This window comes from Mirounga angustirostris, unplaced genomic scaffold (assembly GCF_029215605.1).
Source record: "Mirounga angustirostris isolate CCGP_5_RB_7025 unplaced genomic scaffold, mMirAng1.0.hap1 SCAF_1, whole genome shotgun sequence".
NCBI lineage: Eukaryota > Metazoa > Chordata > Mammalia > Carnivora > Phocidae > Mirounga > Mirounga angustirostris.
This window is the reverse complement of record NW_026991709.1, coordinates 45,661,682-45,678,447: the sequence shown is the minus strand read 5'-3', so window position 1 is coordinate 45,678,447 and position 16,766 is coordinate 45,661,682. Positions and strand designations below refer to the sequence as shown.

General features: G+C 43.3%; 1 protein-coding gene across 7 annotated transcripts in view; it reads right to left on the bottom strand.

Annotated features, from left to right (window-relative positions):
* The window catches only part of ST3GAL6 (ST3 beta-galactoside alpha-2,3-sialyltransferase 6), a 61,807-nt gene extending 45,962 nt beyond the window's left edge, over positions 1-15,845 (bottom strand). For 3 of the 7 annotated variants that reach the window (XM_045902723.3, XM_045902718.2, XM_045902719.2), the window contains exon 1: positions 15,086-15,506. Coding sequence is in view for 2 of the 7 variants with exons in the window: in XM_045902718.2 (XP_045758674.1) it covers positions 15,086-15,200 (115 nt within the window). In the remaining 5 variants the exon portion in view is untranslated. Of the gene's footprint in view, positions 1-15,085; positions 15,507-15,538 lie in introns of those variants that run through there. The other 4 variants (XM_064592657.1, XM_045902725.3, XM_045902722.3 and 1 more) reach the window with 3 other exon arrangements.
* Between the last annotated feature and the right edge of the window lie 921 nt (positions 15,846-16,766).

Below are 16,766 nucleotides of genomic sequence, written 5' to 3'. Positions count from 1 at the left end.
GTATTAGAATAGCTTCAGTCTCATTCCCAGAGTCTTGATAAATATACGGTTCCTGGTTGGAACCTATTTAGTTAGGAAATATTAAACGGAATTTTTTTTTTTTAAGATTTTATTTATTTATTTGACAGAGAGAGAGAGAGAGAGCGAGAGCAGGAACACAAGCAGGGGGAGTGGGAGAGGGAGAAGCAGGCTTCCCGCGGAGCAGGGAGCCCAATGCGGGGCTCGATCCCAGGACCCTGGGATCATGACCTGAGCCGAAGGCAGACCCTTAACAACTGAGCCACCCAGGTGCCCCCAGAATTTTTTTATTACAAAAATATTCATAGAAGTCCATATGTTAATATAACAAATGCCTGTGAGCCCATTAACCAAGATAACCATATCTTCTCAGGGATTTTTTTTTTAAATACACATTTATGTTCCCCTCCCTATCCCTATTCCTCTTCTCCCAGGGTCAACCACTATCATGAATTTGATAGAGAGCCAGTCTACTTTTTATTCATAGGCATACGTATGCATGCACACACATTCATAAACATTATATGGTATATGATATCGTTCTAAGTAATGTTTAACATTTACATAACAAATATATAATATTCTGAAATTTGTGTTTTTCACTCTACACTTTAGGTTTTGAGTTCCATCCATATTGCTTCGATGCAGAAAGGTCTGGCTCATTCTTTTCAAGTTCTGTAGAATAGTCTATTGACCAAATATATCACAAAGTTACCCATTCCCTACTAGCAGACATTTAGGTTGCTTTCAGAGGATTGCTTATCTAAATGCCATTTTGGAGCCAAATCTCTTCTTTTTTTTTTTTTTTTTCCAGATAAAATACTTTACTGAGACAGTGAATCTTACACATTGTTAGAAATATTTTAAAATTGAAATTTCTGGGGCGCCTGGGTGGCTCAGTCGTTAAGCGTCTGCCTTCGGCTCAGGTCATGATCCCGGGGTCCTGGGATCGAGCCCCACATCGGGCTCCCTGCTCAGCGGGAAGCCTGCTTCTCCCTCTCCCACTCCCCCTGCTTGTGTTCCTGCTCTCGCTGTCTCTCTCTCTGTCAAATAAATAAATAAAATCTTTTTTAAAAAAAAATTGAAATTCCTGGGGCACCTGGGTGGCTCAGTTGGTTAAGCGTCTACCCTCGGCTCAGGTCATGATGGCAGGGTCCTGGGATGGAGCCCTGCATTGGGCTTCCTGCTCAGCAGGGAGCCTGCTTCTCTCTCTCTCTCTCTGCCCCACCCCACTGCTCATTCTCTCTCTCTCTCAAATAAATAAATAAATAAAAATACAATAACATTGAAATTTCCATTTTAAATAGGGTTTTTCTCTAAAGAAATAAATCTTTGATAATTCAAATCATAGAGAAATACCTAGATAATTAAAATACTATGACTCTTTGAAAAGGGGAAGTTAACAGTATTTTAAATGAGAAAGTAAATTTCTAGTTAAGTTGAATCTATACTAATCCTGTTGAAAACAAAACATACTGAAGAGAAAGTAGGTGCAGAAAATAGTCTGTATCTTACAACCACTTTCTCTTTCTGGGCACACCATACTCCACACTTGGCAGAAAAATCAGAGCATTTGAGCAAGCAGATAAACAAAACAAACATTTCTCTGGAATGCTTTGTTCTGTGCTTTGGTCAGAAGATAATCCAAGACAACCACACAGAAAGATAACCAAATTTTTCTTTAGAATGGCAAGTGCCTACTACGTGGCAGAGTCAATGTTTGATAAAGCAGACAATTAAAAAAAGCAATAAAATTATCTTGAAGTTGTTAGACCTATATAAACAGTGTGACTAAAAACAATCATCAATTTATATTAATGGAACTTTTTAACTCAAGGACACTGTAGCAAGTTTTATTACAACGTGTAAACCGAAATCAACTCTACAAATCCGTGAAGACCCATCTATGGGATTCCTATACTTTTAACACTGTTTTCTATAAAGAAGATTTCTGGGAAAGCCTCAAAAGGCAGATGTTTTAAAATATGGATAACTGTTTACTAATGGCTGCATTCTTCACACTATAACATAACTTTGTCCAGAAAATGCATTTGTCTTCAGAAGGAAAGGGAAGTAAAGTCTCCTAGCAGATTTCTAAAGAAGTGTACACCATCCCCACATAGGTAAATAGAAAAAGAAATCTGGGTTTCCAATGAAAGAAGTAACTCTATCACTTTGGGGGTCCCAATGGAGTCAGACTGTTTGGCCCCATTTTCACACAACAAGCCAAATGTTTTAGCATGTTCCATAGGCAAGCCAAGGAGATATCACTTCTAGATCCCTGGACTCCAGCCCAAGAAATCCTCCTGAGCTTAGGAAAACCCTTCCAGGCTTCCGGGGTAGCCCTGAACCCAACTGAAATTTATCCTACCAGCAGTTCAATAACATAACCGGCCAAGAGGGAGCAGCTTCATCATCCACTCATCCATCTGTCCATCCATCACAGATATTTATTACCCAGATATCCCATGGCACGAGATCTCAGAGTGTAAGGGGTATCTGAGCCAAGAAAGCAAGTCCATACATTCACACATTTAAACACAGACAAACATACCAAACAACCTTCTGCCTCATTCTAACCTCTTACCTACAAAGTGCACATTTTATTAGTTTTCAATGCATAATATGTGTATTGTACAGAATACACGATTAGCTCCAAACTTATGCCTTTTTTTTTTTTTTATTCCACCTCAAAGTGCAAAACAGAAATAGAAACAAATAGTATAAACAGTAGGGACAAGAAGTTGAGACTCAGCGTGAGAATAAGGCACCACAAATAGACCAGAAACCAAAAGTAGGATCACTTGGACTTTTGAAACTTCCCCCGACCACGTCTGGTGATTTTTTTAAATGTCCTGAAGACTCCCCAGAGTTGGCAGCAGTAAGTAATGACTTCTGGACAGAACGGAAGGCGTATATGCTACAGACATATGAGGCTAAGGGGAAGAGTCTGTGCTAGGAGCATTCATGTCAAAAGCCACCAGCGACTCCCTGGGTCCCAAAGCAAGGGCACAAAAGAGGAGCACAGGAAGTGGCCCAAGTCTGTGGAGTCACCCTGGGGACCTCACAACAGTACGGTCCTTGTGGTTCCCTAACACCAGAAACTCAGCCTGGAACAAAAAATAGATAAGTTGTAAGGCAAACTAAAACTAATCCTTTGCTAAAGAAAGTACTCTGTCATCCAATATGCTCTGCATACTTCCTTACTACTTACTAAAGCCTAACTGTTGGACAGCTTTTTGATCTGAGACCTTTTTTATTTTCTCAAATGAGAACTGGTCTTTGATATACCTAAGGTCAGCAAAATGAAACCTTTATTTATAGCATGCCATACTGTTTGAAAATAGAGATTTCACTTAAAGAATAAAGTTTGGGTTTTTTTTTTTTCCTATCAAAGACGATTTGGACCAGAAGAACTGGGGAAAACTGGATGGAGGATGTGGCCCCAGTCTGGGTGCGGTAGGATGGGTAAGAACAACTCAGCAAAGACCCAATAGGCAATGATGGGAAGGCACAGAGGGCTGATGTGCAGGGCTTTGGTCTGGGGTGTGTCAGGAAACCGAATTGACTCTGTTTGAAAGCACTGGTGAAGAAATAAAGAAAAAGCCATATAATGGTAATGAAACCTCTGTCCTTCTATGGGGCACATCATGGATGCGGAGCCACCAGGAGCAAGACAGAGCACTCCGTGAGCCAGTTCACACAGGAGCAGCTTGGACGGGGTGTAGCTAGGGTAATTCCTGTACCAAGGGCCAGGTGCACTCCGGGAGGAGGGGTCAGGGCACCAGGCCCACTGCAGACCCTCTATATTCGTTTCCCAGGGCTGCAAGCACAAAGTACCACAAGTAGGGTGGCTTCTGACAACAGAAGTTTATTGTCTCATAGTTCTGGAGGCTAGAAGTCCAACATCAAGGTGTCAGCAGGGCCGTGCTCCCTCTAAAACCTGTAGGGGAGAATCCTTCCTTGCTTCTTTCTAGCTTCTGGGGGTTGCTCACGCTCCTCGGCACCCCTCAGGTTATAGATGCATCACTCCAATCCACCACCTTCACGTGGTGTTATCCCTGTGTCTCTGTCTTCACATGGATGCTTCTTACAAGGACAGCAGTCATACTGGACGAGTTGCCTATCCTTCTCCAGCATGACCTCATCTTAACTAACTGCATCTGAAATGACCCTTTTTCCAAATAAGGTCACAAACCTCAGGTCCTGGGATTTAGGACTTCAACATGTCTTTTTTGAGGGCCACAATTCAACCTAGAACACTCTTCCTGAAATGCCCAGTCCTCACCCTCAACCAGAAGGACTCCGATGCTCTGGAGCTATTTAGAATACCTGGATGTTAATTCAAATTAAAGAGAAACAGAAAAAAAATTACCATATGGCGGTGACAGTCAGAACAGTGGTTACGGGTAAGGAGGGAAGTGGTGACAGGGGGAGCCCACGGGGCACTCCTGGAGGCCAGGCAATGCGCTAGCTCTTCAGCAGGTTACATGGGTGGGCTCACTGGGAAGAAATGTAGCAAACTACACTTGTATGGTTTTGTACTCCTCTGCATGTCCAATATATTTCCATGGAAACTTAAAAAAAAAACTAGAGAAATTGGAGCTGTCCAAAAAATAGAGGTCTGAGCAACCTAAGGAGAACCTCAGAGAGGGGCACTGTCTGGGAGAAGCCACAACACAAGCGTGAGCCGCGTGAGTGGCCAGTTTACCTGAGATGTTCAACTCCTAGGAGCAGGTATGTAACAAGAAATGCTCAAGTAATTTACTTAAGATGAGAAAAATGTGAAGGCCAAGGAATACATATATTTGAACTGGCAGATTGGCAACTTCTATATATGGGTGATAATTAAAAATTATGTTTGATAAGCAGAGACCCATTGTAAGTCATAAGGATACATTCTCCCCTCAACAGTGCTGGAAACATGCTAGGGCACTTTGTGCTTGGCCCTCTGTTTTCCTACCCTCCTTGCAGACCTCTCCCACACATTCCATTTTCAGGATAATTACAGTTCAAGTAAGTTCCAGTGTTTTTTCTTCCACATCTCATTCTTCTCTGGGAATTTTAAACTCTTGTGGTTAGGGTGTTCTGGGTCCAATTGCTTAATCTCCAAGCAAGAGAAATCAACACCAAAGGACAGAGTTAAAATACTGGACACCACTCAGACTTAGCAGAAAACCTATTTTTGGAGTAAAAACATAGCATATAATTATAGAAAATGAAGCTATGAACAGAAGCACTTGGCTTTCTATTGTGTAAAATGTATTAAGGAGGTACCAAAAGTTTCAAGGCTATGAATTTGTAGGGATCCTGTTGACTGTTCTTCTTGGATGTCTCTGTCCCACTGAAGCCCATCCCTATTCTCAAATTGCAGATAGAATCCCATGATTCAGAAGTCTCGAATGACATTTAATATTTCTATGTTTGAAGTACTTGGGTTATTAAAAATGAGAGCTCTAACATCAATCATACATCACCATTACTAATGTTTTCATCATTTTCTCATGAAAGCAGCAAATGGAAGAGATGTATTCCATGCCACATGTAAAATTCAAGTCCAATGTTAGAAGCCATGTGAAGAATTTGCCTATTATAAAGTGTCCATATAGACCTTCATTCCCCAAGTACATAACCCCTTAGGGAGATGTAACCATCATAGGCCATATGCCTCTGAGTCTGACTGAGCTGCCTATTATGTTCTCTCCCATGGCATCTCCTAAAATACTTGACTCTGAACATTATAGTCTAAAAGCACTAACCTTTGCACAGTTCTTAGTCATTCTCAACACTGTTTCATGCTTCAGCACCTTTGACCATGCTGTTTGCGCTTTCTGGAATGTTCTCCTCACCTTCCAGACCTTCCTCCCCCCCAGCCCCCCAGCCCCGCCATAGCTCAGAATCATCTTCTGTATTCTGCTCTTCAAGGAGGACTTCACTTTCTACCTTCACTCTGCATTTGGATGAGGATAGAGGAGAGTCTAAGAAAGAAATAATATGTAAAGCTGTTACAAGAATAAGGCCAACTATACTTTTTAAATCATCTTAAAAAAATCCAGGCTAAAAGATGTTAAGATTTTTAGTGGGCATCCGAATAGAGCAGTTTTTACTTCTTAACCCTAGTTTATTGTGAAAAACTCCTGGTGCTATTCAACCAACAGACTTTCATCCCCAATTCCACCCAAAGCCCATATGCCTGCACATCCATGCACGCGGGGGCACGTGCGTGTGCACATACACACACACACACACACACACACACACTGCATTTCTCCATATGACCCAGATCCCTATATAATAAATAGCACAGCACCTGGCACATCATAGGTGCCCGAACATTTGTTCCTGTTCACCAAAGAATAAAGAAATACAACAACACGAGCACATTAATAAAGTCCAAAGTGAAGCCCGGTGCTAAGATGAAACAGACTTAAGGGAAAATTAGAGCTTCATGATGTCAAGCAGGAAGTTTTTCTGGAGAAAGTTAATTTTTAATGATTTGAGGGAGGACAGAGTTATAATAATAGCTATCATCATAGAGTTATAACAATAATAATGGCAAGTAATACAGATTAAATGATATTTGGCAGAAACTACACTGACCCATTTATATGTTTTCTTTTATTGCAATAATGTGATGTGGCCATTATGCTGAGTTTATAAATAAGGAAAGTGATGCTCAGAGTCATTAGGCAACTTATGCAGAGTCATGCAGTTATAAGCCATGAAGCTAGAAAATGAACACAGGTTATCATTTGGTCTGGATGGGGAAGGATGGAGTGGGGAGGGGGAAGACATGAAGTATCAACAGAACATCTCAAGTTAAAGCACTAAAAGGCTTTCAGCAACTACGGATTCAAATGGGAGAGTAAAATGAAAGGTAGCATCATGAGATAACAGAAAACTTCAAAGACCAGTTGGAGAAATTCTCTGGATTTTTGAGTAGAAAAAAATTTCCATAATGAAAACCATGCTTAGAGGATGTTACCATAAAAGTACATGGACAGGAATATTGGTGGTCATAGGTAGAGAGCTTAGGGGGAAGATTTTGTATAAGAATATGATTGTATAGCAGTGCCTGGGTGGCTCAGTCACTTGAGCGTCTCTGCCTTTGACTCAGGTCATGATCCCAGGGTCCTGGGATCGAGCCCCGCATCGGGCTCCCTGCTCAGTAGAGAGCCTGCTTCTCCCTCTGCCCCTCTGCCTACTTGTGCTTTCTATCTCTCTGTCAAATAAATAAATAAAATTGTAAAAAAAAAAAAAAGGAATATGATTGCATCATTTTATGGTTAGAGCAGAAGACCCCCTACCCACCAAAGCTGTAAAAACGTTTTTGTTTTTGGTTTTGTTTTTTTTTGCAATAGGTGGACCAGATTTGTCCTCCAAACAATTCAGTGCCTGGAAAACATTTATAAGTACTTGATCAGAAAGCATACCTCTTTCTTAATATCCTGCTTATCAAAATATCCAATTATTTCTAATTTATTTGTAGCAGAGCTGGAATCAAAGTAATTAGCTAAACTACTTTGACATTTACCTAAAATATTGGCTCCAAATAGCAAAAGTAATTTGAAAGAAGTGTCCTTTATCTCACAAACATCATTTACAACAGAAAGTTCTTTTAACTTTCAGAGTCTATCAGTTAAATAAAATTATAAATTAATTTCTGTTGCTAAAAAGCAATTGAAGATCCTTTCATACCCTAGGTGAAGGCCTGGATTATCATCTCATTGCTCTTGTCTAAATGCAGCGGGAGAACCCATTTTCAACTTGTAAAGACAGCTATAAATTATCCATTAAAATATCAGGGAATTTTTTTTTTTAAATCTCTACCTTTTTATTCTTTGGTTCCATGCTAAACATAGAAAATGTACACATTCCCTCATCTTTGCCTCCTCTACCCTTTAATACATAAACAACTCTTATATACTAAAAGGTTGCACAATATTTTAATAAAAGCATTTAATTTTGTTTCATATATCTTTATCTTATTTATTAGCTTATCTTTTTAAACATATTTAATTTTAATAAAAGCAGCACCTTCTGTGGTGCTGACCTAAATATCTGCAAGAGAATATTTTCTTTTTTTTTTTTTTAAAGATTTTATTTATTTATCCGACAGAGAGAGACACAGCGAGAACAGGATCACAAGCAGGGGGAGAGGGAGAGGGAGAAGTAGGCTTCCCACTGAGCAGGAGCCCGACGCGGGGCTCGATCCCAGGATCCTGGGATCATGACGTGAGCCGAAGGCAGACGCCCAACGACTGAGCCACCTAGGCGCCCCTAGAATATTTTCTAAGAAGAAAATTCCACCAACTGTCAGGCACAAAGGACTAATAACCTCTCTGAGGACCAAAATCTGATGGGGTGGGAGGAGCAGACTCCACAGAAACAGCTCAAAAACAAGAAGGCTATGTTTATATAGCATTATGTGTTTGTGGGACAGAAAATCTAAAAGATAGAACCTCTAAATATTTAGAATTTTTAAAATATGAGTACAGAATATCTGTATTAACCAAAACGGTGCTCTCAAAGACGACATTCTTCAGGAGAAACTTTGTCACTATGAGTCTCAGCAAGAGCCCCCAGCTGGCCCCTCTCATGCACCACAGCCTCTCAGTTCTTGCTACCCAGGCTCTTCTTCTCATTCCTCCCAGCTGTGGCAATCTTGATGAAGAGAACTTTTGACCCCCCAGGGCATTTATATGTATCTCATTTAACTAGGTTAAATGATACCTAATAGGAATCTAAGAAAGTTCATAATAAGTGTTGAGCAATGCACGTCTCTGCCTACTAAAGTGCCTGAAACTGCAGACTTAAAAAGGTACTAATAAAGAGGGAAATGACTTTGTTATTCACATCTTTGGCACACACACTTATTTCCTCAGTACTATAATCACAGACCTGACTAACCCAACTCAAAGCACCATAAATTATGAATTATGAAGTACTGAAAGTTTACTGGGGCGCCTGGCTGGCTCAGTTGATTGAACATGCGACTCTTGCTCTTGGGGTCATGAGTTCAAGCCCATGTTTGGCTTAGAGCTTACAAAAGAAAGGAAAGAAAGGAAAGAAAGGAAAGAAAGAAAGAAAGAGAAAGAAGGAAAGAAAGAAAGAAAGAAAGAAAGAAAGAAAGAAAGAAAGAAAGAAAGAAAGAAAGAAAGAAAGAAAGAAAGAAAGAAGGAAAGTTTACTGTACATGGAAACAAATTTAAGACTATCCATCTGATGACCTTTACATACTGGTCTCTTTCTCGTCAACACAAGTACACTATAATATTTTCAAAAAGAAAAAACTTTTCAAAGCCCAAAGAGTTTTAATTAATATATACAAATCCACAGGGATGAATTCATCTTTCACCTGCTTTCTCCAATGGGTAAAGTTTTTGAGATAACAAGTTGGTAATCTTAATAGTTACAAAAATGAATCATAATAAAGATGTTACAACTGAGCTAATATGTTAACATTGTGAGTCAATCCATGGACAAGGATTAAGTCATTTGGCAAATGTTTGTCCTATCTGTAATGTTCTAGACACTGCACCAGGTACAGAAGACCAGGGCTGAACAGGACAAGATGTAATCGTTGCCTTATCAGATAGAAAGGTATTCCAGATTTGATGCCATCAACCAGAAAAAAAAAGATACAAAAAGCTGAAAGTGAGTTGTTCAAGTTATGTGTATTAGTGACATTAAGTATGTAAGTTAATAAACAGGGCATCTGGCTAAAGAATTTCAATAACAATTTTCTCTCTAAGGAGTGTACCACGCTCCCCCAAAGGGTAATATACTGGTGACGATGAGCTATCCTGGAGTCAAAGGATAATGGCTAAAATGCTGCGGACGTGTTCATTTCTGATACACCAGTGCTACTCTGAGATATCAGCTTGACATAAGCCTTCATGATTTAAGTATTACTCTAAGATCATCTACAAAGACCAATAGAAATGAAATTTCTCAGGCATAGGATATTCCCAAGACAAATATTACAAGAATCTTGCACATTTCCACTGAAACTGTACTCTAAAAAGGACATAAACCTCCCAAAACAGACCATGTAGACATCCGCCTGGGAGAGAAGGAGCAGGTATTCAGGAAAAGGCAAGGCCTTTGGATTACTTAAATTTTCGCCTCTTGTGACAATTATTGTCTTAAAAAAGATATCAATTGCAGTTGAGTTGCCTAATTAACATAATTTTTAGTATCTAGTTTTAGATATCACTAGCCAACCCAAAGACTTCTTAGAGATATCTGGAGGTTCAATCTGGAGAGAGGTTGAGAAATCAGAGCTAGTGATGCAGAGTCTTATGCATGAAGATCAAACTAAGTGAGTATATAGATTTATTTCAGAGGATAAGAGGCCCAGGGTCCAGGGTCCTTTGAGCCCTGCTTCTCTGCATGGATGCCTGTGCCCTGGCCTGGGGTGAGGAAGGAGAAATCATTGATGGTCAATTAACAGAGAGAAGTAAAGCTGACTGAGGGTGAGTGAGTGAGTGAGTGAGTGAGTGAGTGAGTGAGTGAGTGTGTGTGTGTGTGAAAGAGAGAGAATGAGAGAGAGAGACAGGGAGAGGAAGTGAGAGAAACAAACAGGAAAGCCCGTGCCCATTGGGTGAAGACTGACTTAATCTCTAATTAGAAATCTCTGGTGGCATCCCATTCTAATGAAAACACAATTCGGGCGCCTGGGTGGCTCAGTCGTTAAGCGTCTGCCTTCGGCTCAGGTCATGATCCCAGGGTCCTGGGATCGAGTCCCACAACGGGCTCCCTGCTCGGCAGGAAGCCTGCTTCTCCCTCTCCTACTCCCCCTGCTTGTGTTCCTGCTCTCGCTATCTCTCTCTCTGTCAAATAAATAAATAAAAATCTTAAAAAAAAAAAAAAAGAAAACACAATTCAAGCTCCTTTCCAAGACTTGAAGGCTTCACTTATATAAACTGTCCCCCACCTCCCTCACTGACTGCATCTCCTCCAAACTCCCCTTTTGCACTCCTCTCCATCTACAAGCTCTCCAAACACCCCCAAATCATTCATGCCTCAGGGCCTTTGCAGTTGCTGTCCCCTCTTCCTAGAAAGCCTTTCCTTCTGCTCTTCACTTGACAGTTGCTTCTCATCATTCACATATCAGTGCAAATATCACCTCCTCAGAGAAGCTCTCTGATTGCTCTAAAGAAGCTCCCTCTCTAGCACACCCCGGGGTGTATTGCCTTGTATCTGAAAGATATTTTTTCATTTATTTGTTCTTTGTTTATTGACTCCATTTCTCACAAAACATAAGGTCTGTAAGAGCAGGGGCTCTGTCTATCTTGTTCAACACTGCATGCCCTATCCCCCTACATCACCCATTATGTAGCAGATACTCAGTAAACATCAGTTGAAACTCAATTCCCACCTTAAGGATGACTATGCAGAAAGTCACCCAGCATTTACCACAAAACCACTCTCTGCTCCCTTGCCACCCCTACCTTCCACCACAGTGACTGCGACCCACAACCATATCAACTCCGGACCCGCTTCTACATACAACCTCTGGCAGGTCGCTTCCCTTGCAAGAATCTCCAGCTTCCGTGCCACATTTTCATCTGGAGACTTCATTCTCCTCATCTACAGACCTTTCCATTCCCAACCAGATAAAAGTAGGTCTAGGTTTAAAGAATCCTTCAAAGACCAGCATTACATGCTACTAAGCACACTGTGTCTTAGGTATAAGGGCAAAAAGAGAGAATGGGGAAGAGCATCTTTTTACCCAGCTTTTCAGTGTTTGTGATTAAAAATAAAATTTAAAAAAAATTCCCAAGGGCTGGGTGCTTTCCTTCCTCTCTTTCCCAGTGGTCCAAGAAAAGGAAAGCCCCTCCCTGGTCGATACAGAAGGCTGACAGTAAATGGTAAGCTGGCCACCACCCCCACCCCCAGATGACAAAAAGTCTCCAAGAAGAGGAAATATGAGCATGGAACAGAGACTCAGGTCCTCCTGCCCCTTACTTTCTTTTACCCTCAAACTCATCCCCAGCATTTTACCCCTTCTTAGCCTGACTGTATCACAGCCAAGTTCCTGATCAAGTCTAAGACCCTACTGCTTATTCAGTGCTGGGAGTCACCATCAGGGGAAAGAACTCCTGCTACCTCACCAGATGAGGGAACAGTGCTTCTGACATCCTAATACAGAACCAGAAACACAGTTTCCTACTGACACGCTGTAGTGTCCAATGCATCCGTTGTATGCTATACATCAAGCTTGCTCCAAATCAAATAATTTTTTATGGAAGCATAATTAACATACAGTCTAATAACAAATATATTTTTATTTTTAACCCATAAAGGGTTCACCTGGAAATTCTGATCTGTGCTATTTTATCCATTGTAGTTAGAATAAACAGGAGAGGTTCATTTAAACTGTGAGCGTAGGGATGTACCCCTGGGAAGACTTCTTCCAGGCAAGAAGGTTGAATAGGAACTTCAGTAAAAATACATTCAGAATGAAAAGAATTTTTGGAACACAATCCCTTGGAGATAACATATCGTCCTGAATTTGGCCAGACACAGCACACCAAAGTGGCACATCAAAGATACAGAGAAGACAGAAGATACCTAACTGATGAAGTCGGAAGCTATCAGAAGGAAAGGCAAAGCATACAGACCCCCTGTTCAAGACGCCCAGACTGAGGGGCAATTAAGAAAGTATATTCAGATCAGAGGATATATAACTTGAGTGTGTGCAAGACAAAGGTGAAGCATATGCACAAAGAATGGAAGAATCCGTGAGGAATGTGTGCTATGGAGGTTTCCTGGGATGGTGTAAGGCAGAGGTTAAGCAGACTTTCATGTGATCCATTCTAAGTCACTTACGCTGGGACAATCTTAGTGTTTTTTTAACTATAAAATGGAGTTAATTATTCCTGTCTCACACAGTTGGTGGGAAGATTTAATAAAATAACGCATGTGAACACACTGGGGATCATAATGGGTGCCACAGGAGTTTTGTGTTTTCCTTACCGCCTTGATATGCATCACCTGGAATGTATATTAAATAGCTATCCGGCCCCCAACCCTGGATAGAAGCCAAGTGGTAATCTGCATGGCTAGCAGAGGATGTTTGTCAGAGACATATGGGAAATGTGGCATATTTCACCTCTCTCCTATAGTATTCCACATGATGTGGAACACAGAAGTATCTCCAACAGAAGACAACAGCTGGACAGATTTACGTCTGTTTGTTTTAACAGTATGTCTTTTAATGGTATTCTTCTGCCAATTACTATCTATTCCTTTCTGATCCTCAAAGATTTTTATGGATTTGGGGCATAAGAACAAATTGAGTATTTCCAACAAATCTACTGAAATGTGGTCTCATTTTACTGCATCTTTATAAGGAGACATACAATCTGGGACTGGGACATTCAGGGACTATGGTAAAAATATCGCTCCAGGAAAGAAGCCCCACTGAGCAAGGAATGAAGATCTCCTCCTCCACATGAACAATTAAGGAAGGCTCAGGAAGCCAGATCAGGGTAATAGAATCAGTTTCTGAAAAAGTTTTCTCCTTATAAACCAAAGTTGCCATTATCTAAAGTGTCTCTGAGTCAGGGTGCCTGGGTGGTTCAGTTGCTTAGGCGTCCCACTCTTGATTTCAGCTCAGGTCATGATCTCAGGGTCCAGAGATGGAGCCTGGTGTTGGGCTCTGTGCTCAGCAGGGGGTCTGCTTGAAGATTTTTCTCCCTTTGCCTGTCCCCTCCTTCCCCCATTTTCTCTCTCTAAAATGAACAAATTAAAAGAATAATAATAATAAAGTGTCTCTGAGGCAGCTGGCCTTAGCTGCAACAGATTACAAAACAATCTGACTGTCTCTTTTGCATATCTGGGTGTGAAAAGCAATCCTTCCTGAGAAGAAAAGGAAGCTACACAAACCAATTTACAAATGTCCAATCAGCTTGCTTTCAAAAGGAAAATAACCTGGCAGCCGGAGCAGATCTTCCCAAATACTTAACATCTCCGTGTAAATAAAAAGATAGTGTTACCGTCTGCAGTTGGGAGAGGAAGTTTGAAGACCGGAAAGTCAAACATCCAGGCCAGCAGAGCATAGGCAGCCGTCAGAAACCTAAACCTCAGTGTGAAAATGGGGAGAAGAGCCAACGAGGGCAAGGAGTTTCTGGCCTTCCTGCAGTTCCCTTAACTATCCACCTAAGCATAGTACTCGGATGCATGTGACTTGTTTGAGCTTAGAATCTGCGGTTTACGTGGTTTCTGATGGCATCCACGGATGTTATTCTCATCCCCTCTCCCACATACAGTTTTTAAATATTACCTTTCAGTAGCGAGCACCTCCCCCCTACCTCCCTCCCTACCCCTTCTACTGAAGATCCTATAAGGTGTTTGGGGTTTGTTTTTAGTTTCTAGAAATCGTCTATAGATTTTCTTTTAAGCCAAAATAACAGCACAGAAGAAAGAGGCTGCGCTCTCCAGAGAACCCTAGAGCAAGGGCCTCAAAATGACAAGTTGCTCCTTTGTTATCTTGAAAACTAAAGGCAGCCCAAACCCTGCGAGTTTCTCACCACCGCTCTTCCCCCCTCAACTGCCTCGGTGCTTGTTGTGTTAGGTCTAGCTCTACTGTGGCGGGAAGGAGGGTTTGCTGGAAATGTTTCTACGATAAAAGACGAGAACCTTCCAGACCTCTAGCCCCCGTTCGCGAATAGACCTTTTTACAAAACAACGGTGAGCAAGGAGCCCCCACCCTTGCCGGCACGCGAGTGCCCAAGCTCCCCCGAGATTAGAGAAAAGCGGGTCCCAAAGCAGGTCGTCTCGACTCGCAGCGCCCCTCCTCCCGCCCTGGGGATCCGGGCGCCCCGCAGCTCCTCTCCGCGGCGGGCGCCCCGCGGCCCCTCAACCGGGGGGCGGGCTCACGCGAGGGTGCGCGGAGGGGGCAGTCGGTTCAGCGTGCCCTCCACGCGCGACGCTCAGCCTCGGAGGCTGCACAGACCCCAGGCCGCCCCAACCAGGGTGGGGAATTCGGTCTCCCCGATCCCTAGTCTCCCTCGCCCGGGCAATGCCAACCCGCAGGGAAGCCGGCGGGAGTGAGTTACCGGCCCAGGCCCAGGAGCGCAGGCTGCAGAAGCGTGCGGGGCTCGGCGCCTGGGGGCCCGCTGCTCTCCGCCCACCGCCGCTCGCTCCAGCCGGCTGCCGCGGCGCCTGCCGCATCGGGCCGCCGAGTCCCGAGGCCGGCGGAAACCGGAGGAAGGTGGCCGGGTCAGGGGCGGCGCGGGCACGATTCCTTCTCCGCGGACCCGGCGGGGAAGCCGCGGGAGTCCAAGGCGCCCGCCGGGCCGTGCGCTGCCCTCCACGCCCGGGTCCGTATCCCAGGCGACTGCGCCGAGCGCCCTCGGAGCCGCGGGGAAGCTCCTCCTGCTCGGCTGCTGGCGCCAGACGCGCGGTGACCACGGCCGCCCCCAAGTTCACGAAGGAAGGTGCAGTGCAGAGGGAGACCAGGGGTTCCGCGTCCCCGGAGCAGGGAGGCGGGAAAGCAGCCGAGCCCGTACCTTTCGGGCTGGGCGGACACCGGCCGCGCGCCCTTCCCGGGCGTCCCGGACAGGAAAATCACCACGAAGGGAGGGCCGGGGAAAAGCAGCGGGTGGCTTCAGGACGAGGTAGGAGGATCGAGTTCCACAGCCAAGAAGACACTCCCATCCCGCCTCGGTTTGTTTGGAAAGCTGCAGGGGCGAAAGTGTGGCGCGGCCAGGGTACTCCCATTCCCCGCCGGGCTGGCGGGCAGCAGAAGTAAACACATTTGCTTGGCGCACCGGGGACTCCTGCGACACCAAGTGAGGCAGGAGTTTTGGTCCCTCGCAGAAAGGGAGCGGGTGTTCAGAGCTCCAGAATTCCTGGGCTCCGCCTTTCAAGGACAAACGTGTTGGTCCTTTTTGTCTTTTGGAGGAGGTATTACTTTAGGGAGAAGGAACGAAGGTGGGACGTGCCTTTTCTTTCTTGTTAAAAGTAGCTCTCTTGAGAAAAGCATAAATGAATAATGTCCTCATACTTGGATGGCTCTGAATACTTTTTATATTTTAGTGTTTGTGAAATAATTCATTGTCTAGCAACATTCAGTTAATAGCTCCAGCCTTTGGACACTGAGCATCGCAATCACGTGCTGTCAAATGACCCCAGAGAGAGGAGCCACAGACTTGGATATAATTCAAAGCGGCAATGTGTCCTGGCTCTGAAACAAAGTCCTTCATCTGTGAGGGACCTGCTGGTATTTGTGTTAATTTTAACAACAGCCCTAGGAGACAGCACTTGTTACTTTCCCGGTTTTACTAATCCAAACACTGAGAGTGTTCAGAAAATGCCTATCTCCTTCCTTTTCTACAAATTGCCTTTGAAGTAACGGTACACAAGTTTTGAAATTTTCAAGGTGGCTCCTGAAACATCGGAGTAGTGAACGATGTTTAGGAAATTTGCCCATCTAGGTCAATTTTCCTTGAGATGGTTTTGCTCTTTTTAGTGTCTCCTGAGTTCCTTATTATCCTTCTCTTGGTCATGATCTTCAGAATTAAACCAGTATTATACCTCATCCACTCGGTCCTTCTTAGGATTTTTGGATCTGCAAAGTCATGTGCTAAGGGGAGAGGTCATCTGCTATTCTTAGGTGGCATTTGTGCTTCTTTATAGAAGTGACCAGAAAGGCACTGTTCACCCTAACCTAGTTCAGATTCCACTGGCATGCCTCGTGACCTTGAGCAAGTGCCTTAACCTCGTGTACTTCCTTCG